This window comes from Eufriesea mexicana, unplaced genomic scaffold (assembly GCF_001483705.2).
Source record: "Eufriesea mexicana isolate 0111107269 unplaced genomic scaffold, ASM148370v2 scaffold100, whole genome shotgun sequence".
Lineage (NCBI taxonomy): Eukaryota > Metazoa > Arthropoda > Insecta > Hymenoptera > Apidae > Eufriesea > Eufriesea mexicana.
In genome coordinates, this window is record NW_016908280.1 from 645,014 (window position 1) to 670,557 (window position 25,544).

The 25,544-nt window shown below is 33.0% G+C and overlaps 7 protein-coding genes across 9 annotated transcripts in view; 4 read left to right on the forward strand and 3 right to left on the reverse strand.

Annotated features, from left to right (window-relative positions):
* The window catches only part of LOC108554913 (uncharacterized), a gene marked incomplete at its 5' end in the record, with an annotated part of 110,774 nt that extends 105,285 nt beyond the window's left edge, over window positions 1–5,489 (reverse strand). Inside the window, one exon of the mRNA XM_017910331.1 lies at window positions 5,024–5,489. Coding sequence (XP_017765820.1) covers window positions 5,024–5,489 — 466 coding nt within the window. The remainder of the gene's footprint in view (window positions 1–5,023) is intronic.
* A 4,076-nt stretch (window positions 5,490–9,565) lies between these two features.
* mre11 (double strand break repair nuclease mre11) lies at window positions 9,566–12,463 on the forward strand. The gene is made up of 10 exons (XM_017910332.1): window positions 9,566–9,818; window positions 9,988–10,159; window positions 10,224–10,360; window positions 10,445–10,635; window positions 10,714–10,918; window positions 10,996–11,335; window positions 11,420–11,570; window positions 11,659–11,949; window positions 12,042–12,278; window positions 12,386–12,463. The coding sequence occupies exons 1-10, from the start codon at window positions 9,713–9,715 to the stop codon at window positions 12,461–12,463; spliced, it is 1,908 nt and encodes a 635-aa protein (XP_017765821.1). The 5' UTR covers window positions 9,566–9,712.
* A 197-nt stretch (window positions 12,464–12,660) lies between these two features.
* Window positions 12,661–13,848, forward strand: Rps14 (ribosomal protein S14). 3 transcript variants are annotated; one of them, XM_017910376.1, is made up of 4 exons: window positions 12,661–12,729; window positions 13,033–13,183; window positions 13,257–13,344; window positions 13,577–13,848. In XM_017910376.1, exons 2-4 carry the CDS (start codon window positions 13,035–13,037, stop codon window positions 13,793–13,795), a joined length of 456 nt encoding a protein of 151 aa, XP_017765865.1. In that variant the 5' UTR covers window positions 12,661–12,729; window positions 13,033–13,034; the 3' UTR covers window positions 13,796–13,848. The 3 variants fall into 3 exon arrangements, with proteins under 3 accessions (XP_017765865.1, XP_017765866.1, XP_017765867.1); XM_017910377.1 differs by having other exon boundaries at window positions 12,674–12,742; XM_017910378.1 differs by lacking the exon at window positions 12,661–12,729 and adding an exon at window positions 12,858–12,945.
* A 322-nt stretch (window positions 13,849–14,170) lies between these two features.
* DCTN4-p62 (dynactin subunit 4) lies at window positions 14,171–16,360 on the reverse strand. The gene is made up of 9 exons (XM_017910333.1): window positions 16,232–16,360; window positions 16,079–16,149; window positions 15,741–15,937; window positions 15,504–15,643; window positions 15,261–15,423; window positions 14,990–15,173; window positions 14,738–14,930; window positions 14,471–14,661; window positions 14,171–14,384 (listed from the first exon to the last, which is right to left on the reverse strand). The coding sequence occupies exons 1-9, from the start codon at window positions 16,358–16,360 to the stop codon at window positions 14,171–14,173; spliced, it is 1,482 nt and encodes a 493-aa protein (XP_017765822.1).
* A 533-nt stretch (window positions 16,361–16,893) lies between these two features.
* On the forward strand, window positions 16,894–18,756 carry LOC108554962 (acyl-CoA dehydrogenase family member 9, mitochondrial). The gene has a single exon (XM_017910388.1). It carries the CDS (start codon window positions 16,894–16,896, stop codon window positions 18,754–18,756), a length of 1,863 nt encoding a protein of 620 aa, XP_017765877.1.
* Window positions 18,757–19,068: 312 nt separating this feature from the next.
* On the reverse strand, window positions 19,069–20,957 carry trus (programmed cell death 2 like trus). Its single transcript, XM_017910384.1, has 4 exons — window positions 20,731–20,957; window positions 20,031–20,461; window positions 19,494–19,949; window positions 19,069–19,412 (listed from the first exon to the last, which is right to left on the reverse strand). The coding sequence occupies exons 1-4, from the start codon at window positions 20,839–20,841 to the stop codon at window positions 19,148–19,150; spliced, it is 1,263 nt and encodes a 420-aa protein (XP_017765873.1). The 5' UTR covers window positions 20,842–20,957; the 3' UTR covers window positions 19,069–19,147.
* Window positions 20,958–21,526: 569 nt separating this feature from the next.
* Ubc6 (ubiquitin conjugating enzyme 6) lies at window positions 21,527–24,532 on the forward strand. The gene is made up of 4 exons (XM_017910361.1): window positions 21,527–22,227; window positions 23,076–23,156; window positions 23,246–23,450; window positions 24,199–24,532. The coding sequence occupies exons 1-4, from the start codon at window positions 22,184–22,186 to the stop codon at window positions 24,322–24,324; spliced, it is 456 nt and encodes a 151-aa protein (XP_017765850.1). The 5' UTR covers window positions 21,527–22,183; the 3' UTR covers window positions 24,325–24,532.
* Window positions 24,533–25,544: the final 1,012 nt, after the last annotated feature.

Here is a 25,544-nt window from a genome sequence, read left to right on the forward strand (position 1 = left end):
ACCTTATCTGCAAACATACATCTGTTTTCGCGTATCTTCGTTCGCCTACGATCGCAGGGTGTTCGCAAAACGCGAGCTACAGCACCATCGACCAGCGAAAGCTTCCCTTCAGACCCCGCTCTTCATCTCTCGCGACCACCCTTTGTCACCCTCGAGCAACGGCTCGTTTCACCCTCTCCACCCCCGCCGTCCATCCCTCCCGCCCGCCTTCTTTCCGTACTACTTCTCGTCCCATCGTTACTAGCCCACCCCTCCTGCTTCAACCTTCCCCTTCTCGCTATTGTTTCTTTTTCTACTCTTAGCAATACATCCTGCAACACCCGCCATTGTTTTGCACGACAGCCGACGTTTCGAGGGACGAACCAGAGGCAGAGAGCCGTTTTTTAACCTTTTTGATATCGCGCGTTTCCAGCGAGTTTCCTTTTCCCCGTGAAAATTCCAAATGCACCAAGAAGTGGACCAAGTGTCAGATCGATGCACGGATTTAACACGGATTCGACACGGATGGCCGAGGAACGGTGACTTAAATGTCGATGGCAAATGACGGGAAAAACGAACAGAAGATGGAGAGGCGATTTTAACGACTGACTGCTTTTCACGTGAATTACAGGGAACAACTTTGTGAAACACCGTGCAGATTTGCATCCAGCTGCGTGCTGAACTCCGATTATCGCACACGTTTAGTAATTTACGCGGCACTACGGTGCACACGCGTGGACCACCGATAATTGCCACGCGCTGTCGACAGAAAATAATCATTCGCTGCACAATTAACCTCTTGCCTTATGATTTCTTTAGAAGCTACTCGACCGTGCTGTGTGCTCGTACAGCATTCGTTTGGTAATTCTGAAATATTACGCGAAATTTATATTTCTCATTTTAATGGCAGTCAGGCGACAGTTAGAATAATGCTGTCGCAATTATCGACACTTCGATATCGACCAGTTCGATGAGATTTATCGGTTTCATCTAATCATTCTACGTACTTTAGAAAATCAATATATCTTCGCACACGTCAAGTTCCGAGATCTTATACTTCGTGCATCTTGCGAAAGGTGCAATACGAAGAGGCGAGAACGTGTACACTCTCTTCTCGCTACGTTACCGATGCATTAGTCTAATTGAAATCCGGATGGCGTGGCGCGCGTGACCGTACACCGTCTCGAGCTGTCACGCTTCCAAATAGGTATAGGCGTGTCATAGATGTACGCCAGGGTTGCTCACTTACTGCATACCGGGTGATGTGACGACGTCGACGCCGTTGCTCGTCACGCGACCGTTAATGAAATCGGAACAGTATCGGTTCGACCGCCGTAATGGACAATCAACCGAGTATTCCATTTGCTTTCATTAACGAATGAATCTGTCGAGAAAAGTCGAATCCGCCGCGTGACTTTCGATCTGCATTTGCACTTTTGAGGTTAAGTGAAATTACGAATCTGGTTTGAATTTAAATCGAAGCTGGAACTTAAGAAATCTAAACGAGAAGAATATACTTGGAAAAATAAAAAGTTTTGTCAAGAAAAATGTAAATAGAAGGATAAAAAGTTTTAATAGAAGAACAGTTTCCATAACGAAAGAGCGTTCCTCCGACATCTTATCGGCGCATGCGCGAAACTAAACGTAGATTGTATTAGCGCTCGCAGAGTAGCATCGGTAAGGAAGAAAGAGTTTGTAATCAAAGGGTTCCGCGTGCCAGAAAGCTGCAAGTTGCCATCGCGTGACAACATACTTGCAGATGAATGATAACCTTGAAAATTCTAGGTAGAAACGATCACCTGATCATTTGGAAAACCGACGTGACCGGTCGTGGAACGATACATGGAACACGTCTCCGGGAACGAACGTATATACTTTCTAAATGTATGCGCTCCGTGTACGCGCATGCGCCGGGAAAGTAAAATGAGATACTTTCTCTACGTGGTCGCAATTCTTAAAGGGGTGGCCCCATGTAAATAAAAGAAGGAAACGCGTGTCGTAACCGGCAACGAGGGAAACAGTTCAAAACCCTGCACGCGTGCGTGCATGCTTATTAACAGAAAATTAAAGCACAACGCACTTGGAACGGTGTTTCTTCGGCGGCACAAATGGACCGTGTCTAAAAATAGCCACGTGCTTCTATGGAAGAACCGTTACGACGTTCCGGTACATCTTCCGAGCGTATTAAAAATGTGGCCATTTTCATAATCGTGTTTAACGTACAGGGTCACTTGTTTTAAATTGCGAATAAATGCGAAAAGGTGAACGCGTAGTAAAGAGAAACAATAACGATTCGGAAACGATGTACATATTTTATTACTTTATTCCGAAATAAAGTAATCGAAATTTTAATCGAATTATTTTTTACAGATTTAATTTCTAGTAATTCAATGTCTCTTGTTATTTATTCTAACTCTTCCTTTGCCTTTTTCCAATTATTTCAACATCCATACAGATTAAATCGCAACGTACATAACCACAAAACACGTAAGCACATCACTATTTCCACAGGGTGAACCAGCAAACTGATTGTCACACGACGCCGTAAAATTCACTAGATCAAGTGTTTTGGAACGAACGCGTTAATCTTCTCGGTATGCATACGTTCGACGTATTTCAGTGGTAAACCGTTTCACCTGATAACATTCGACGACGGTTGAGGCAGGCGGGCACGAAATCTCGGACGCGAGGCGGAGTGTTTACGCGCGCGAATGAGAGCGAGTACGATTCGTTCTCTCCCTCTCTATCTTGCTCTCCGTTTGGTCTTTTTCTCGGCCTTGATCGCCTCGCCGCGGTGCAAGGACCGTGGAGAAAAAGGAAAGGAATATATATACCACAGAGAAGCGGCGAGGATGAAGTGAAATCTGACTTCCCTTCTGTTCCGAGTAAATACACGCGCGTATACGCGCGCGCAGGCTCCTGATGCGCGAAAGTGTGCGCGCGGCCAAAGGACGACGCGAGAGACACGGCTACACGAATGGTCTGTTTCGATCGGAAACCCCAACCTGCTTGTGATTGGTTCTACAGCAACGAATTAATCCCTGCGTCTATGTATACTCGAAGATTAGTAGAATCTGTACTACACTTTTGCAAAACATGTAACCACGGGAATCGTGCGGACAACGGTTTACGTTTAGTTCAAAAACAAACCGTTGGAGGATGTTGCGTCTTCTTCGAGTCTACAAGTTAGGTTATGAACGTAATCGTATGTATATGTGTGAATTATAGCTATGTATAATCAATCACATGCAACATCTTGGAACATTTTCAGCTAGGAGAAAATAAGAATTCTGCCAACGGAATGCCCAGTTATATACATATATGATGACATAACGGAACACGATGTTTTGCGAACGCGTATAACGACAATAATACACTTCAACGCGTACATATCTGTACGTTTGGTTCGAGGTAAACACAATCTCGCATGCTCGATAAAGTTTCGATATTATGAAACGGTGTTTGTTAATGATTTCCTTCTATCTCTTACAGTTAAGATAGAACTGTGAAGACAGGGATATTGTTTACACGAAGGCGAGATATCACATAGTAGCTCGGCCACGGTATCTGCTATCTTCTTCCTTATTATCAATGCAATGCGATTGTAAAGGCGAGGAGAAAAATATCTTCGGTGTCGTAAGGAATTCATAAGGAAGTCGTAAGTACTTCCACGTATCACAATGAGACGGTATAAAATTTATTAAACCATCGTCGATTTGATCTACCAGACGTCATTTTCTACAAAAATTGCGTAACTGCAGGGAACGTGTTTTTACGACAGCCGCGGTCGAATCGACGCTGCGGTAAAATAATTGACCTCGGCTTCACGCTTCGACTCACAACGCACAACCATGTAACAAATTATTATTACAAGGTGTAATGCACGCTCTCGAGCAACGGTAAGAAAGTAATTTACGTCGCGCGTGAGCATCGGCCACGTGCCAACTCAATTACAGTTGCCAGAAGAGGAAAAAACTTCGATCATCGTTTCGACGCTTCGATTCACCTCAAGACGGTTTTACGGTAAGTCTCCAAACGGAAGGTGTTCCGCAGCAATGGGGATACGTCTCAAACTTCCCGCCCTCTATTATAGCGCCTACTTTCTCCTATGTAGATATTTCCGCGTGGAAATCTGTCTGCTATGCCGGCCTAGCGAGGCGAAGAAACCGATATTAATATCGATCAACTGAAAATCATCGAGCCCCTTCGAGAGAAGTCTAACGTCACCGATTGCGAAATACAAGAGATCCGTAAGAATAAAACAGCACGAAGAAACGTGACGATGCATCAGGAAGATGAGAAATCATTAACCTTGCTCACTCGAGCCAACGTGGAATTTGTATGCGTCATAGAATATGCGGGCATTTTGAACGACGCTTAAAGAGACGCGAGAATTACAATGCATTGCCACACGTTCATCTTGCGGACACAGTGACAATGCATACCTCTTAGGCTACCGAAGATAATGGACCTACTGCGTCGGACCACACGGCTGGACGCGAAGTCAATGGTTAAATTTAAAGACACCTCGGAATAACAAATTACCAAATTCAAGCGTGTCGCAAACAAAAGCTTTCCTGTTACTTCCTCGTCCCGCTATTCGCAATTATACACAGTGTCTGATTTAACCAGTGGATACATCAAAAAAAGAAGGGAAGAGGAATGTTTCGATATTAAAATTACTAAATTCCTTAGAATTATACAATTTCACACCGATCAACCTATAAAAATAAGTTTTTAAAATTTATAAAAATTCCTTAAAACCGAAACGCGTCGACGCGATATTCTTCCACCGATAATTTGCGAATCGAAACTACGATACATCACCCGGTATGAAAACGAGTGATCGTACTAAACCCACGTGTTATCCGTCGATATACCTTAGATCGGTTAGTCATTCGAGGTCACAGTCCCGGCGAACAAACTATTTCGCGCGAACAACGATATTCTTCTACAAACGCATCTCCTGTCTGACCTCGAATGACCAAGAAACTCCGGGCACGCTATACCCAACGACATCGTCCGATACAAAAACTCGACTCACCTTCCGTGGGCTTCTTGGTGGTGCCCAAACCGGCGGTGGGTCGTCGCCATCCCCTCCAGTTATTGCACAACGAGGCCGGTTCGCTGCTCCAGCTGCACAAAGAATCCTCTTCGAAACGATCGGAGTCGTAGAAGGAGTAACGATCGGGTTCCTCCCAATCGATTATCTGCGGACCACTCGGTTGACCGGCGACGTTATCCACGGCCACGGATACGGCGGAAGCGGCAGCCGACTCTGTGCCCCGAGCACCGCCGCTGGATCCGCCGCCACCCCCGTTGCTGCCACCATTGCTGCCGCCCCCTCCGCCGCTCCCACTGCCTTCACCGCCACCGCCGCCGCTACCACCCACCACCACGGGAGACCGAGCCAGATTGCCCGCCAGTTTTAATTGTCGTACGAATCGGTACGCGCGACAATACGAGCCACTGCGCCCCCGAATGACCACCGTACTCCGTCGACGGCCCCACCGCGATCACGAAGCGACGACACCGCCGCCGTCTCTTACGAGCCGAGCCACTGTTCAAGGTGCAAACCCTTCAACCCTGTGCCCCACGCGGATCACCGCCTGCGGGAGAACATTTTTCGAGGTTATTCAACGCTGTCGACCTATGTTTCCTTCTTTGGAATGCCGCATCGTACGTGTCATTTCTCATCTACGAAGGTCCAAACCCTTTTTATATTAATATTTTTTCCTTCTTTTCCTTCATTTTCCAATATATTTTTGCGAAAGAGTATTCAGTATTTACTCGAAGGACCGCGTATCGTGTAATGGGGTACAGCGAGTAGGAAAGTGTACCTCCTCATGTGGAGGAAATAGAGAAGTAAAAGGGAAACTTGATGTAAAGAAAGAAAATTAAACCACACACAACCTGCATTAAACGCTGTGTTATTTAGATGTAGAGAGAATTATCGAGGCGTATAGATAGAGATTCGAACCTGGAATACGTGGAGGTTTGAGGGCGAATGCTCTGCAGACTTAGCCACCGAATAACTGCGCTTACCTTTGCTTAATGGCGAATAAATACGTCTGTCTATATAAGGAATGATATCCTTCACTTTGAATTTCCACGTTGTATAACACAATGCATATAAACGTCGCTGATATGTTTCTATAATTATGCGAGCACTAAATTTTAATTGCAATAAAATCAACAGTCGGTATTGCCATTAACAAAGGGCCTAGACCTCTCGCTTTCAACTTTTTATTACAGACATCAAAAGTTATCGCGATGTGTATCGATAACAATTTAAACGACATGTACGATGCCATATTACCAGTAAACAATCGCAAAACGTGAACAGTAAAATTACGTCAGCCATGCAATGGGAATAATAAATAAACGGCTTGTTTAAAAAATAAGAAAGAACGGATATCGTACACGCATTGTTTACATAGTATACCCAGAAAAAGATGGAGCAATAAAAAAGGAATGAGAAATGTGAAAAATATGCAGGGCCGGCTGATGTTTTAGGTAGGATGCTTCTAAGTTACGTGTTCGCTGGGCTTTTCATGACCGAGCACCTATGAAATTTGTTAATTGAACTCTGATTTGTCGGGCTCGGTAGGGTAATTGGTAAATCCGAGCGTACGCCCCTAACCACCGTTTTACCACCGCCAACACGGCGCCCGATACTTCCCCTCTATTAGCCCTCTCGGCTATCACCGACGGCTATAACAGCCGCTACTTTTAATTGTTCCTCGAATCGGTATACACGCAACGTTACAATACCATTGTACGCCGCATAGTAATTGTTAAGAGACCGTATTTTCTATCTAGGAAAAATTTCGACACTTGGCTGGATTTTATACGAATTTGTTGCATTGTAAAGTAAATAGGTAAAGTGATATTCAAAACGAAATTTAGTATTTTAATAACTAAATTGAAATGACCGTTATTTATGGCGATTATTATTTATATTTATCGTTGTCATTGCTGTTGTTATTATCCGGTTGGGAATAACGATGTATCGTTATGTAATTGTATAGATGAAGAAAACGATTCCCGATGTCGTTTAGAACGTCATTCAATATCCAAATGTTAATGAGATTAATCGGGTCAATAACACTTCGTCACATTTTCAAATGTTATTCGTCATTGTTGCCGTCGTGTTTTGTCCGTGATGCCGCAGGAAGGTCACCTTTCACTTTCCAATTCTGTTATTCAGTTCTGCTTATTTTCCGAAGATAAATTTAAACCGAAATATAGCACGTTGCCGGAAGTTAATCGCTTAATATTCGTCTTGAAATGAATATTTAAAACGAATAATTGAATATTTAGCGCGAAAGATTTTTTCCGTGCGAGATTATGTCGAGCGTACAGCACTGCTCGTACGAACGCAGAAGTATCACAGGGAAAAGAATTTTCTCTTGCACGCTTGTTTGCACGTGCATCGGAACGACGATATGATAATACGAACGTTAAACTACGTCGATGAATTTCTTCCATTAATTAAATCCTACCAATCGTTGTTCAAAATCAACAAGTACTAGTTTAATCTTCGAAAAAGTTAACGCACCGTAGATACACGACACTGCAATCTATGTTCAAAAACGTTACGATGCTTGGAACGCGAGGTAAAACAGGAACAGCTGATTCACATCGCTTCGATGTTTGAAGAAGCGTATTGATTTTTTGCATGTAAAAGTAACTTTTAATATCTTGAATAATTTTACGCCAACCGTGAATATGAAAAAGGAAAAGCATCGAAATGTCGATACACAAAGTTCGATGTAAAAGATAAAAAAATAATGTTCTATTTGTCAGCGAAGAGTATATAGTCTGTGGCGGACGTCAAACGAACAACGTAAGATTAAGGTTAGAAAGGATTAGGTTAGGATGAACTGCCGTATAAAAGAAAGGGCAAAGAAAATTCGAAAGAGGGACACGAGCGTATCAGTGACGCGACAGACGAAGGCATAAGGACCTTGGCGGGTCGACAGACCCACGTCAAGAACGTGCGACGACCCCGACCCCGCATAGGGGAGCAACCCCTCTCCTGTCTTACATCTACTGGCCCGTATGTCTCACTGTTCCACCTTTCACACCTTTTGTACACATGGATTCTAACCCTTTTCCTGCTTACCTCACCCTCTCTAACAAGTTTACCGTTCCGTCACTGGTGCACTTCACACCCCTCTTTCCTTCTTCTACTACTACTACTACTACTATTACTACTACTACTAGCACCACCGAACGAACAGTACGGACGCAGAACAGAATGGGGAATAGTACACAACATGTATATTATATGTATACGCACATACACACATAAAACGGCGCACTCGACAACAGAGTAGGACAGCTGAGCCACCACTGCCCCACCAGTTTTATGTAAGAGACATTTTGCACCGTGTCCACGGTACCTTCCGCGAAGGTTAAGCCCAACACGGGCACTCGAATAATCGTAATACTTTACGTTAGAATTGCACACTACACCACTGCACTAGTCCGAAACTTCAGCTAGGCTACCCCATCAACGACAACAACAAATATGGCGAGCAAACCTTCTCCTGTGCCTCGCTGCAACGACTGCCGACTGACCGCTAGGTGGCGATCGGAACGCCGCCCCAACGGCCCCTACCCGTGTCACCTTTTCGGTTTTACTCGGACCATTTCGGATTTCGCTCCGATACTTTCGCGGCATTTAATTCAAATATGAAATATCTTACTTCAAACATTTTTCTTTTAATATGAATTGAAAACTGAATTATGTTGCTTTTTTAGAAATACAATTGAATATAGTATTCATATATGACTTTATTATTCATTGCTAATTATAATCATAATATTATACTTAATTATTACAAAACATTGATACAAATGTTTTAATAAATTTTTATTGAAAATTGGATGAAAAAATGTAAAAGTTTCGTTATTAATATTATTATAGCATTGTATTTTGTATCAAATAAAAATTATACTATTTCTATTATATTTTAGTCTTTAGTTTCTTTATATTTTTTTATTCAATTTCCTTTTTAAACTGAATCTGAATTTGCGGAGTTTAATACCTTTGAAATATATTAATAACTTTTAAAACGAACTTTTAATTTTTTTAAACTTAAATAGTATTAAATATAAGTATATACATATATTTTATTAATATCATAATCACTGCCTTAAAAATATTATAAATGTAAATATATGGAGTTATATGGTGAATGACTTTGAATTATTTGTTATATGTTTTCTACTTACACGTTAAAATGTAATTTGTATATCTATTTTTAAAAACTGTATAATTAGAGAAATATTAAATATTTCTAATAATAATTTAAATATCGTTACTAAAAAAGTACTTCCACCTTCGTTGAATTTTGTAAATTTTGCACCATGTAAAACTGGGTTTGTATTATACAATAGGTCCTATTATGTATCATTAATCCCTAAATTCTGATTTGCTGATCAATTCTAGTAACATCTGTATCCAATCATAATACTTTATTAAACAACAAATTTCGCGCTGTTTTCTATATTTACGATTTTAGTTGATAAAATGTAACCTATTTTTTTTGCGAATATATTAATAGTTATTATTTCAATAAGTGCAGTTTACAACTATAAAGAATATTTTACGTTACTTATTTGTCATTATATTATATCTTTAAGTTTCACATTGTATGTTATTTTGACTATAGCGGGAAATATCACGTCTGACAGGTTTGAGAAGAAACATTTAGTATACAAAATGTCATCTAAAAAGGATAATAATGCAGATGAAGATACAAGTAACATAGTCAAAATTTTAATAGCAACCGATATCCATCTAGGTTTTGAATATAACAAAAAGAGAGGTTTGTTTCTTTAAATATATAATGGTATAGTAATGAACTTTATTGAATAACTTTTCTTACATATTTTTATATGTTTTTAACAAATATATTATTTTTATTACTAATATAAAATACTAAAGTAAAATATTACTTATAATATCATACTGATATTACTATTTATTAACATAAGGACAAGAATCAGATGATAGTTTTACAACATTTGAAGAAATACTTCAGTATGGTAAAGAATATGAGGTAGACTTCATACTTCTTGGTGGAGATTTATTTCATGATACCAAACCATCGCAAACTACAATATTAAAATGTATGGAATTATTAAGAAAGTATTGTTTAGGATCCAGGTAAACAAAGAAATTTTGTCATATTTCTTTTATATATTTAACTAAAATATATATTATGTATTAGGGAGATTAAAATTCAATTCTTAAGTGATCCAGAAGTTGTATTCAATCATTGTACTTATAAAACTGTAAACTATGAAGATCCAAATTTAAATGTCGATATGCCAGTATTTTCTATTCATGGAAATCATGATGACCCAAGTAAGGAACATAGCATTTATCTATCAAATATAGCACAATTATAACATTTTTTGATTTCATTTTTTATTATTAATAAAAATATAGGCTTTGGAACTGTTGGATCAATGGATTTATTATCAGTGTCTGGTTTAATAAATTATTTTGGAAAATGGACAGATCTTACTCAAATAACCATTCCTCCTTTAATTCTGAAAAAGGGTGAAACCCACATTGCACTTTATGGTTTAAGTTACATAAATGATCAAAGATTATCTCGATTGTTTAGAGATTTCAAAGTATAATTATGAAGAAATATGGATTTTTATGATATATAAAATTTTCATATCTTTTTAATAAATATAAATTTTTTATAGGTGGACATGTTACGTCCAACAGAAATATCAGATTGTTTCAATATATTTGTTTTACATCAGAATCGGTCACCATATAGTGAATATGGATATATCCCACAACATAAACTACCAAGTTTTCTTAATTTTATTATATGGGGCCATGAACATGAATGTCGTATTACTCCAGAATTTATTCCAGAAGCTGAGTATTTTATTTCACAACCAGGTATATTATATCTTATTTATATTGTTCAACCTACACTACAAAAATTATATATATATACCTAAAACTTGAAATTATAGGAAGTTCTATTGCCACCTCCTTATGTGAAAGTGAAGCAAAACCCAAATATATTGGTATTTTAAGTGTAAATAAGTCAAAATTTAAAATTACAAAGTTAAAATTACAGACTGTTAGGCCATTTGTTTTTAACAACCTAGTTATTCAAGATGAGGAAATACCAAAAAATTATACTGAACAACTTTCTGAATCTGTATATAATTTTGTTGATAATTATATACAAAATGTAATTATGCCTCAAGCTGCCACACTATTATCTGGCCACCCTAAACAACCTATTTTGCCTCTGATACGTTTAAGAATATTTTATAGCTGTGATGAAGAAATGTTTGATGAAATGAAGTAAAATTAAATTTTATTTATAGTTTCATATCAAATTGACATAAAAATAGTATAACTAACATAAAAGAATATAATACATTTCAGATTAGCACAAAAGTATTGTGATGAGATTGCTAATCCCATGGACATGATTATATTTCGTAAACAAAAAATTCTCAACAAACAGTCAAAGTCAAACAATCCAAACTTTAGTGATGATCTTCAAAATATGGCACAAATTCTTTGTTATGACGATGTAAAAAAAAATCTTATTATATTATTATTATTATTATTATTATATTTCATAATTCTTTAAATGTAAAATTAAAGATATTTTTAATTAGGATGACAGGAATTGGAACAAAACTGTACAAGGAGGAGTAAAAAAGTACTTCAGTTTAAAGGAAAATAAGGATAAATTAACAGTATTAACTGTTAATGGTCTAAATGAAGCATTAAATCGATTTGTAGACAGAGGTGACACAGATGCTTTTAAGGATATTGTAAATCATCAAATGAAGAAAACTATTGCACATTTGGAAACTTGTGATATTGATACTACTGAATCTATTTGCAATGCAATTAGAAATTTTAGAGATATAAGAATGGAAGATGAGCAAGAAGATATAATGATGGTATAGTTGAATTAAAAATAGCTATTATAATGAAATTGTGGTAAACAAATGTAATGTATAATACTATATATAAAATGATTATTTTTTTATAGCTACAAACATCGTCTAACAGTACAAAAAATAGAGGAGAGGAAAGTTTTCAGAGTGACATGGATGAAAATGAAGATGAAGAAAGAAATATGTCTAGACCTAAAAGAGGTAGAGGAACAGGTCAAGGTTCGCGAGGAACTGGCCGTGGAAGAGCTAAACTAAAAACAAAAATTTCTCCTGGCCCAAGTACACCAGCTCTAACTAAAGTTCTGCATGTAAAGAAGTCAAGAAAGAAACAAGTAAGTTGTGTAAAATTTTTAAATAAAAAATTTATATACTATATTTATATACCGTACTTTTTTGTGTGTATTGTTAATAATTGCACCATTATATGTTTTATTATTAGGATCAAAATTATATGGGATCATCGTATAAAACTAAACAAAGCGGAGCTAATGATATCATTCTGGAGGATTCTGATTAAAAGACTAATCATAAAAAATAATTCTTGAAAAATTGTAATTTTATATTAAAATAAATTAATTTTTTATACTCATTAGATGCTTGTAATAATTATTTATCTCTCATAAAAATAGTTTTATTTTCTCTTAATATCTTTTACAAATATTTGTTATTTTATATGTAATTTCGATTTTCGATACTATCGAAACTTGACTCGAGTCACACGCCGGAAGTTGTCTTTCTTTAGACCTTCTGTGTTTGTTACGTTAGATCACGGAGTTTCAATAGGTTCGTTTTACAGGTATTTTTATTAAAATTGCTTGTTCTTCTTCAAAAAATAACATATTTAGAAAATGAAATGGATCTATTTAAGTAAATTGTGCTTAAAGTATGTTTTTATTATTCGTTTAATACAAAGATGATGTTGGATAAATTTTACGTCATGAGGCTCTTGTGCACTAATTCTGAACCTTTGTAGAAACATAACCTATAAGAACTCAAATTGTTTGTATGAAATAATTTCAAAACATGTAACTATAATAAATATATATACTTATATATACTTATAAGAAAATGAAATATTTTATGTAGAAATGCCGCCGAAAAGAGGAAAGGTTCAAAAGGAAGAGGTTCAAGTATCTCTTGGACCGCAACTCCGTGAAGGTGAAGTTGTTTTTGGTGTTGCGCACATTTTTGCGAGCTTTAACGATACATTTGTCCACGTAACTGACCTTTCTGGAAGGTATATTGAATACTAATTTTAAATAGTTTATTATTTTATATTTTATATTAAAATAATAATCATTCTACTAAAGGGAAACTATTGCACGAGTTACTGGTGGTATGAAAGTGAAAGCGGATCGTGATGAAGCTTCTCCTTATGCTGCTATGCTTGCTGCTCAGGTAAACACACCTAAATTACGGTATTTACCTTAATTGACCACATTCAGGCAGCTCCTAAATCACATTCTTTAATTGTAGGAGCGTTCATGTATGTGGTAAATTAATTTTCTTTTTTAATATGGAAGTGCACCTGCATAAGTCACTTTTTTATCTGAAAGAATACATTTTACATAAAAAAAATATATAATCATGAAATAAATAATAAATTTTAATATTTTGAAATATTTAATAGGATGTAGCAGAAAAATGTAAATCCCTTGGAATTACAGCACTTCATATCAAATTGAGAGCAACAGGAGGTAATAAAACAAAAACCCCTGGTCCAGGAGCACAATCTGCTCTACGTGCACTTGCACGTTCTAGTATGAAAATTGGTCGCATTGAAGATGTCACTCCAATTCCATCTGACTCTACTCGTAGAAAGGGTGGTCGTCGCGGACGAAGGTTGTAATTTGTTTCTGTGTGTGTTTTATTAACTTCCAAAAATAAAAATTAAAAAAAAAAGCTGTATTATATTTTTATATTCATCTTATCTATACAAATGGTAATATACTTTGTCACCAAAATTATTTAACATTAATCAATACTACATGTAATACTCTTATATTAGTTTTTATATATCTTTTACATAAATTCATAATATTATTTTCATGTTCAAATTTTATATCAATTTTTTCTAATTTAACATAAAAATTGTGCATTTATTGATAACCATTCATTGTAAATTTAATATAAATTAGTATATAAATAATAAGAGATGCATATTAATTACTAAAGTTCTATAATATTTATAAATATTAATATTCATGTAATATATTAATAAGCATTAAACATTTCCAACAATATTGCCTACAGTAACATAAAGCTTAACTTTGAGTTTTAGTTTCTTAGGGGCTTCGTGTTCCAATGTAGCAATTGTATTCATATATCCATATTGCATAACAAAACCAACTATAACTGACTGACCCTCTTCTAAATCTTCGTTTGGAATTATATGTAACTTTATTATTGCTTTGTTACCTTTTCGCCAGATCACTAGCCTTCAATAAAAATATTAGATTTTTAGTATACAGTGAAATATAATTTTAAATAAAATATTGAAATATAAAATTTAAAAAATTTGTACTTCTTATCATCTTGGAAATTATAAGTATTGCCAGTATCATCATATTCAGCAGCATCATCTCTAGGTGGCAGAATAAGAGGACTATGCGGAAGAATTAAATCTGCATTTGCATTAATTTTAATAGGTTTAGATTCTTCTGCTATAGGCACTTGTCTTACAATAGAAGGTAATAAATTTGGAGATTCAGATCCCTGAAATTATTAAAATAGTAAAAAAAAAAAAAAAACAGCATAAAACAATAAGATTCTGAAAATAATAAGCATTCACCTGCTGTGTATTTTCTTGTTTAAGTTCTTCCTCTTTTTCATCCACAATAGGGGTCATTGGTGTGTCCAATAACAGCAACATTACTTGAGTTTGATGCTGAGTTGGATTGCAAAATTTTAAGTACAATTCACTTGATTTACCTGGACGAAGTTTAGGTTCATAAGAAACAATCCTCACTTCTGGTACATGATAACTGTAACATAGAAATGTATTAATATCGAAGACACAAAAATTTGTAAAATATAAACTTACAATGCTGCAAGTTGAATCTTAAACTTCGCAAAATGCGAACAAAAATCCGGTTTACAAAGATTATGTTCGCAAGCTCGACATCGTTGTGATCTTCTAACTAAAAATTGTCTACGTTGTGGACGCAATTCATTTACATTTTCTGCTTGTACCTCTGGATGCTGTAATCGCTGTTCCAACGTGGTAACTATATTTAAAATTTATTTTATTTTTTTCTTTTATTTTTAAAATAAAGAATTTTGTTTTAATAATTCTGATATAAGTAAATGTTTACTTTTAGTTATTTCTACTGGTTCTGTAAAAATATCTACAGGCAATTCTTCTACTTCTGCACTGGCAACTGCTGGGGGTACTTCATCAGTTGGTTGTTCAATAGTAGTGGTTGGGGGAAGTCCAATATGTTTACGAACCATAGTGGATGTTGTATTAGACATAATCTAAAGCAAAAATAAAAAAAATTAAGTATAATATTAAAAATTGAATATCTTCGATGATTAATAATTTTTAAACTGATTACAATTTTCATATAATGACGCTTTGACTGAAATTCCTTCTCACACTGATGTTTCTCTATGAAACCTAATACTCTATGGTATTCAATTAAAGCATTGATCCGACTTATATGAGGATTTTCTTGTTTAGGCCAGCAACCAGTAGCTAATTAAAACATAGGACAATATTATATTCTCATTACTCAAGAATGTTTAAATATATGATAATAATATAGCGTAATAAATACTTTAAATAAACATACCACCAGACTGATCTGGAATACCAGCATCTCTAGAAGTCCATCGACATAATGAACAAGCTAAATAATAAACTTTTTTCGGCGTTGTTTTAATGTCTTTAGAATCTTCTCCATCAGTTGGCAATACCCTCAGTGGTACATGCCCAGCTCTCGTGGATAATGTTTGGAAACAACATGGACATTTAAAACAATTTGAACATCTGTTAACATATTTATAAGATATTATAAATTGCAAATATATTTGCAATTATATTTAAATGTATTTAATATTATATTATATATTATATGATAATATAATTAATAAAATTGTATTTACAAATTTAAATATATTTAAAACTTACTTATTCTTTCTAATGCGAATTTCTGATAATGGCAAATTTTCCATACAGTTAGGACAATAATATGAATCAATCTATTAACAAAAATAAAAATATTCAATAATCTTTATAGTACATAATTAAGCGATAGTAAAATAACATTAACAATTAATATACCTCTTGACAGACACAATATCCGCAACGAATCTTCAAACAATACCTACAGAAATAAATCTTCGAAATTGGTTTTAAAGAACCACAATTACACACGTAACGTACATAATCTGGTTGATTTAAATATGACATGATTGAAGATAGTTTTTATATAGAAAAAGAAAATTGAAATTCTTGTTACAAAATGGTACTCAACCTAAACTTTGACTTTTCTTCGAGCCATCTTTCATTCACGCATAATATAGCATAGTAAACTACCAAGTCAAAATAAAAAATCCCTATATTATATAAATTTCAAACGATTCTTATTTTTTAATTTTTGAAATATTTTAAGACAATATTTCTTATTATCTTATACTTTATAAATATTTTATTTCTCAATTAATGCTTAAAAAGATTTAACGCATTACATGTAACAAGCTTTTACATATGTATCTGAATCAATGAACTACTTCTAAAACAAGTAGTAATATTAAAGTTATACAGTTGCTACTAACTGAAAATCACGTTAATCTGTACTCGTTTGCTAGAAAAAATAATACTCGAAGTGTTTGGCACGGGCATTTGTGTTTATTGCATTTTCATAATTTTAATAATTAATCTATATGTAAAAATTACCTATTTTTCGTCGTCTTTTACTATTATACGTCAAAGTTCACTTAATTATGTTTTCACAGAAGTTGGTAAATATTAAAATTTTAAGTGTAAAACCCAATTTTTTATTAAGAAGATACGTAAAAGAAAATGCAGTAACAAAAATTAAAAAGACAAATCTTGGATTTGACCCTTTACCAAAGAAGAAACCACAAAGAGAGTCTTATTTAAAATCTTTGATCCTAGGAAATGTTGATAAAGAAGTTTTTACTTATCCTGAAGAATTACCAGGTAGATATGAGAATTATGTTAAATGGTTGCAACCAATTGAATATTATATATTGAGTTGTATTAACAAAAATCTGGATAAAAATGAGGTATTACTCCAGCTTAGAGAACTTAATTTATTTCAAGCATACATAAATGAAGAAAATTTTGGTATAACTTTATCTGAAATAGAATCAATGAAATTAATAGAGACTGTTAGTAATTTACCTTGGTTGGGTACATATATGGTAAAAAATCATATATTGCCAATTCAAATTATTTCTAAATATGGATCAAAGAGTCAGAAACTTGAATATTATTCAAAAATTATGAATGGTGAATTAATCCCTTCAATATGTATATATGAAGATAGTTATGGAACAAATGTGAATAATTTTGAAACTTATGTTGTAAAAAATACAGAAGATTCATGGTTATTAAATGGTAAAAAACAATATGTTGTTAATGGATTAAATTCTAATCTATTTTTAGTGTATGCAAAACATAAATTGCCTAACATGAAACAGACCACGACAGATTCATTCTCTTTATTCCTAGTTGAAAAAGATTTTGGGAATGTTGCTTGTACAGATGTGTATGATACAATTGATGAACGTGAAACACCTATCTGTACAATCAGTTTTACAGATACAGTAGTTCCTAATAAAAATATGATAGGTTCACCTGGTTCTGCATTTAAGTCATTAATGGAATCTTTGAAACCTGGGACACAAAACGTAACAGGCCGAGCAATTAGTATTTTAAGAAATTTTATGATGCAGTTAGTACCAGACATTACACAAATGAGACACTATGATAGAGATTTTTATCAATTTGATATTGTTAAACAAATTATAGCTGAAATGACAATTACTTTATATACTATGGAAAGTATGGCATATCTTACAACTGGAATGATAGATCAATATGAAAATATAGATGCTGACCTAGAGAAAATTATTACTGAAACATATTGTGCAAATAGTTGTTTGAAATGTATTCAAAAAGGATTACAATTAGTGGGTGTACATGGTTATGTGAATAATAAATCTTATATACAAGCATTTCATGATGCCATAGCTTTAACAACATTGGATACAAATAATATAGATGCTAGTACATATGTAGGAGCAAGTATGTTACAATATATTGGAAAAACGGTACATGATCATGTATACAAGAAAAGAAATTATTTACTATTTCCTGCATATAATATATTTGATACATTATTTACAAAAGCCACTAGAAAATTAAATATTCAAAGTTATGTCCACCCATCGTTAAATGTAGCTGCTGTACATTTAGAAGAGATTATAGGAAAAGTTAAAGAAGGTATGTCATTATTACTTGAAAATAGTGGATCACAAATTACAGAACAATATGCAGATTTAAAACAGGTAGCTGTGTTGTTAACTGAATTATATGCACTATATGCAAATATATTGCGTGCATCAAGATCTTATAGTATTGGTGTTCGAAATGCAGATCTTGAAAAAGACTTTGTAACTAAAGTAACAACTCGATCATATTACAAGATATGTACAGTTATAAATAATATAGAAATTGCTCCAATGTTTAACAACTACACCTACTACTCAGATGTAATGGATACTGTATATGGAAAGAAGAAATATCCTATGGAGCACCCTTTGACTAGAACATTTTAAATATTTAATTATTATAGTTTTATAATTTAGTACTTCATTTTTTGTAATTATTAAACATAATTTAAGAAATTGTAAATAATAGAATAAGTAAACGTATTTCCGTTAACGATTATGTATTTACGTAAGTAGCAGTGTATAATATTTGTTCTTACACTACATTAAATTTAAAACCAAAATAATGTCTCTTTTCCATAACTACCTAAATACATTTTAGAGAGGTATTTTGAACAAATCTTATATTAGGAATTAGAATTTTATTTTTATACACCATCACTACGAATTTTAATGTATACGCAAAAAGGTGGACGGTATTTTCCTACAAAAAAATGCAGCTATAGTTCTAAAATTGGAAGTTCAAAATTCTATTAAATTTATTTTAATTGTAATATCACTATAATTTTTCTGCTTGAACAATAACATGTTCTTCCCTGTATAAATCCATTGGAGACCAACAACTTCTTACGCAAGTATATATTAAAATAGTTCCAAATTCAATTTGGAAACTTTTTTCAACTCGGAGTTGCAGTGTTAATTTGGAAATCAATGTAGGCAAAATCTGAACTTCAAATGTCATATCACCACCGCAATGTCGACATTTTCCGACGCATCCACTGATAGGATATAATAACAATGGTGCAGAATTATCTCGAGAATACCTAAAGTTTGAAATAATACAACAAATTTTATAGCAGCATAAAACATAATTAAAATTTATTTAAAAATATTTATGTTTTTACCGTAAAAGTTGACCAGGATTTTTCTGTATTTGAGAGATGAAATTATGAAACATTTCATCCCCATGTATTGGAATGCCTTTTTCATATTTCTCTGAGTCTGTTTCTATAGTTTTTCCTTCATCTATGTCTGCTCCAGATTTTGATGATAAATCTGGATTGCTGTATTGATATTCAAGGAGTAAATCACGAACATGTTGTGGCACATCTAGACTGCAATCTTCTTCTTCGACGGAAAGAAATATTTCAACAAATGATAATTTTGTATCTGTATTTGATTCTAGTTGTATAGGAAATGGAGTTACTTCTCGTAATAAACTAATTAAATCACATTGAGGCTGGATTGGAGTATCAATACAAACAACTTCGCTTTCTTCTCCATCAATTTCAGCAGATGCTTGAGGAGAATCTAATCTACCTACAGCACCTATTCCAACTGGAGATTCTATACTTGCTGGACTGAAATAAATTATATTTTACCAATACATTGCTAAATTTTTTCTTTAACAAGTTCTTTAACATTTTATTGATTTTACATACCTATTTGCATTAGGATCATCAACATGTAATGCAGAAAATTCTTCTCTTATATTTTTATCTGTATCTTTTTGCAATGAAAAATGAAGATCTGTTACATTATTTGGCAATACATTGTTTCCATTTTGTTCAGAATTGTCATTTATGTTATCACCCCAATCATCTGCATCTGACAACCATGATGTTGTAGATGGTATATTTATGCTGCTACTATCTAAAGCATTTGATTTACATTCATCTTCTGGTACTTGAACTCTCAAACAAGTCCAACTTTCATTTTGATTCCAACAGTTTGGATTTATACATGTGAAAATATAAAGTGTTCGATGATACTTAGAGTTATCTAATGGAACATATAGCTGGAGAGCTAGGAGTTGGTACAATCTGCATAATCTACATTGTGGTAATGATAGTATATTTTTTTCATAACAGTTCTATAAATAATAATAATATACTTAATTTAATTTATGTTAAATATAATGCACAATAGCTTAAGATTTGGTTACAGATAATTGAGAATAATTCATATTCGATTATTTATTAACTAAAACTGCACTATAAGTACATAACATTTATTCAAAAAAATAACTTAAGAAATTTAAGAATTTAAAAAATTTGATTACATCTTTTGATCGGTTAAAAACTTTAAAGTGTAATTTTTTTAAATAACGAATAACCTGATTTAGGAAAGGGCAAGACTTACTGGAAATCCACCGATCTTATTTGTCATAAAATTAATATTTGGTCGATGTTTATCAGTGACATAATCATCTTCATATCCCAAGTATACTTTCGTCCTGTTGTCACAAGCCATTAAGTTTGATTAAAATTATATTTCTTCATTGGAAGACTTCGTGATAGGATAGAGAATATTTTAATTCTCAATTTACGGTTGTATTCAACGAGGACAGCTGACATGAATCAGTATCAGTTCACGCGTGCGCTTTTAACAGTATTCTACGACTCTTATCGATTTTTGAATATTTCATGTATAAGTAAATATTACGTAAAAAATCACATTTTATTTATATATTTTATGTTTGAATACGGATAACAATAACAGTACAAACTATTATCATTAAAGAAAACGATGTAACCAAATATTTTTATAATTAGAACGTGATAGACAACAAACGAGTAATTTTAATTTGTAATTTGTAGCTTGAGTTTGCGCTCAATAACCATAGTAACCAGTAACAATTCTTTTATCTTAAAGCAACAAAGTCCCTAGAAATGTGGTTAACGTCAAACCAAATATACATTAAAATCTATTGTATGATGGAATATATATAATAGTTGTACATTTAACAAAAAAAATAAAAATATATTTTTTCAAATTGAATAGATTACATAACTTAATTAAAATTCAATTTTTAGATTATATAAAATTGTATTTGTATCTAATTAAATTTTTTTATATTATTAATGAAAATTTGGTATAAGTCTTCAACGCAAAAAATGTTACAGTGAAAATCACGCTTAAATCACCGACATTTCGAGATCGGTGTAGTCTGTGTTGTGTGACGTTTTTAGCCATAGCACGACTTTAATTCTAAAAACTACTAACAAACATACTGCATTTTATTTCACGAAATCAATCGTTTGCGAAAAGTATTTATTTAAAATTAGAATAATAAATCTAAATCGAACAACGAATATAGCAATAAGAACCATTGGTTGGGATGTCCGATTTTAGTTTGTGACGTCATGCGCAAAACAGTTCATTCCTCATTCCCTCCGTATATCTATCCAGCTGTCCGTGGTTTGGCAGTCCGGTGAACGAATTTCTCAGGGTGATTATTACGTAGGTTTTATGTTGGTGGCCTTTTCCACGAACGACGGTGGAAATTCAAGGTGTTATAATATCGATACACGATCGAGTGCCAATCGGAAATCTGTTAGGTAGAATTAATTTTGAACAACCTATAACGGTATTGTACGATAGGGTGGCCTTCGGACTGACAAACGGTAAAGACGTACGCAGCAGAAACAACTGGCGTTTTCGTATATGTGACGAGGTTTCTCGAAGTAACCGTCGTGCGGAATTGTGATTTCTTTTATTGAAAAACAATATTAACGTGAGTTGTGGACGGTATTGTAACGTTTGGGATTTACTTGTATCAACGGTTTGGGAGCGACAAGCCTATTTGTGAGGGATGTCTACCCCCGCAAGAAGGAGACTAATGAGAGACTTTAAGAGGTATCGTGATTCTCAAGATTCTTATGTCATTGTTTTGTATGTCATCTATCGCCATTGTAAATGATATTTATATTTATATTTCTCTTCCTGTAACATTTCTGCACAGTCAGAATCATTGAAAATTTCTTTCAAGACTCCTCAGGTTACACGACGTTCGAACGTCATTGTGGCCCGCCTTACGAAGTTATTATTAGGAGTTTATAGTCATTTATTACGTCTTGTTTGTACTCCCAATGAAATCTTTTGAAGATCAATCGATGAATAAGAAAACTGTGTTTATTTCTATATAAAGAATATTTGAGAAATTACGTTTGATTCGTAGCAACTATGGTTTTGTTTATATTGTGACATTTTGTATTGATTATCATAAATATTCATTTAAATCGTAATAATGTGTTTTGTAAATTTTAGTTGTTCATAAATCCATTATTTTGTAAATAAAAAATAATTCAAACTATAAATATTTTTTTAAATTAAATAGTCTTTATCTAATTCTTCTTTATTTATTTTATTATAAGTAGTTTTTAATGTAATAAAGAACATGAGTACATATGTAAATACTTTACATTTCTTTTTTAATTGTACATGCACAATATATATGTTAATAAAAAATGTTTTATATTAAAAGGCATTGGCATGACATTGAAATATTTAAAGGATCTAAATTTATATTCTTTGTTAGATTTATATTAAAGAATCTATATAATAAATATTTTATTAGTTTTATCAAAAAGAATAATTTTTGTGTAATATAGTTTAATTTTGATTTCTTGCATATCAAGTAATAATAATGAATTTGATTTGTGTATTTTAATATTTTATATATAATTTAATCTTTTTATGGATAGATTACAAGAAGATCCACCTACTGGAGTATCAGGAGCACCTACAGACAATAATATTATGATATGGAACGCAGTTATATTTGGGTAAGAATATACCTTTAAGAATAATGATTCAAATTTATAATCATTTATGGTAATATGCATTTTTGTGGCATACTTTATTATCTTTTTAGACCACATGACACTCCATTTGAAGATGGTACCTTTAAACTTACAATAGAATTTACAGAAGAATATCCAAACAAACCACCTACAGTGAGATTTATTAGTAAGATGTTTCACCCCAATGTGTATGCTGATGGAGGCATCTGTTTGGACATATTACAGAATCGTTGGAGCCCTACTTATGACGTATCTGCTATTCTAACATCCATACAGGTATTGAAAACACTTAATAATTCTTACAAGCTTGTAATTTATATAATTAATATAATTTAATAAGCCTCAGACATATATTAACATTAAATATATTATGAATATTATATCTACTCTCATTAATTAACACGTTGTCATAAAAGATACATATTGCATGTTAAGTAAATTAGTGATATAACAGTAAGTATAAGGCTGTGACAAAATAGCTATTTGTCTTGACAATTAATTGAGTAGTATTAATTTTAAATTGTTTTTGTACATATTATGTTTACTTCTATAATATGAGATTGAGTTTCTGTACAAAATTTGCAAATATGGTTTGTATGGCAGTTACTAAATATTCAAGATAGTTAAAATAATTAAATGCTTATTTCATGGTTTTTATTTTGAAAATGGAATGTGCTTAATTTTCTTTTGGTTTATGAAAAAGAATATATCAATGTTTTCTAAGTTTATGTACTTGTATCTACCTTCGTTTCTTTTAATTTTCATATAAAAACTTAAAAAAGATTTGTAAGTTTTTGTCTTAACAGCGGTTGCAATTCAGCAAAGTCTGATTCATTAAATTTAAAAATTATTTGCATATAATATTAGTGTAAAATTTGTGCTTATAATTTATTTAACTTAACCTCGAGTATATTTCTAATCAGCACTACCAACTAGAGTATCATCTACATATAACTATAATTACGCATTATTGAAAAGAAATATAGAAAGTTTTGTGTAATGAGTATGACTTATGTGGTTGCAGTCGCTGTTAAGTGACCCGAACCCGAATTCGCCTGCCAACTCCATGGCAGCACAACTGTACAAAGAGAACCGACGTGAATATGAGAAGCGAGTGAAGGCTTGCGTGGAGCAGAGTTTTACGGATTAGTCGCAGGCGTTTCCACAATGCTGTTGCAGCATCAATCAGCCACCTACAGCCATCAGATACAGTGGAGAACGTGCAGCCTTACCAAGAAGCTAACGCTAAATATATTAGCATGTTTCTTCCTAAAGCTCTATTGAACTACCACAATGTGCAACATTAGACCGAATTTTTACAATGTTGAATAATAAATTATTATAAAATTGTGTATTTATTTATTTCGATATTTGATAACAGATCGATTATTTCGATATTTGATTTGAAATTAGTAATGTTAAACACTAGAAGATAATTGATATTTGGCGTTTTCTGTTTCTATGCTACAAAACAGAGCCTTTCACAGGCACAGAGGTATATTTCGATTAAATTTCAATACTTCACATAGTACATAAATTCACTTTTATATATCTCTCTCTATATATATATTTTATATATATATAATATATAAAAATATATATATAGTATACTTATATATATATGTGTATGTGTGTGTGGGTGTGTGTGTGTGTACATCTATATACATACATCTGCTATTCTAACATCCATACAGGTATTGAAAACACTTAATAATTCTTACAAGCTTGTAATTTATATAATTAATATAATTTAATAAGCCTCAGACATATATTAACATTAAATATATTATGAATATTATATCTACTCTCATTAATTAACACGTTGTCATAAAAGATACATATTGCATGTTAAGTAAATTAGTGATATAACAGTAAGTATAAGGCTGTGACAAAATAGCTATTTGTCTTGACAATTAATTGAGTAGTATTAATTTTAAATTGTTTTTGTACATATTATGTTTACTTCTATAATATGAGATTGAGTTTCTGTACAAAATTTGCAAATATGGTTTGTATGGCAGTTACTAAATATTCAAGATAGTTAAAATAATTAAATGCTTATTTCATGGTTTTTATTTTGAAAATGGAATGTGCTTAATTTTCTTTTGGTTTATGAAAAAGAATATATCAATGTTTTCTAAGTTTATGTACTTGTATCTACCTTCGTTTCTTTTAATTTTCATATAAAAACTTAAAAAAGATTTGTAAGTTTTTGTCTTAACAGCGGTTGCAATTCAGCAAAGTCTGATTCATTAAATTTAAAAATTATTTGCATATAATATTAGTGTAAAATTTGTGCTTATAATTTATTTAACTTAACCTCGAGTATATTTCTAATCAGCACTACCAACTAGAGTATCATCTACATAT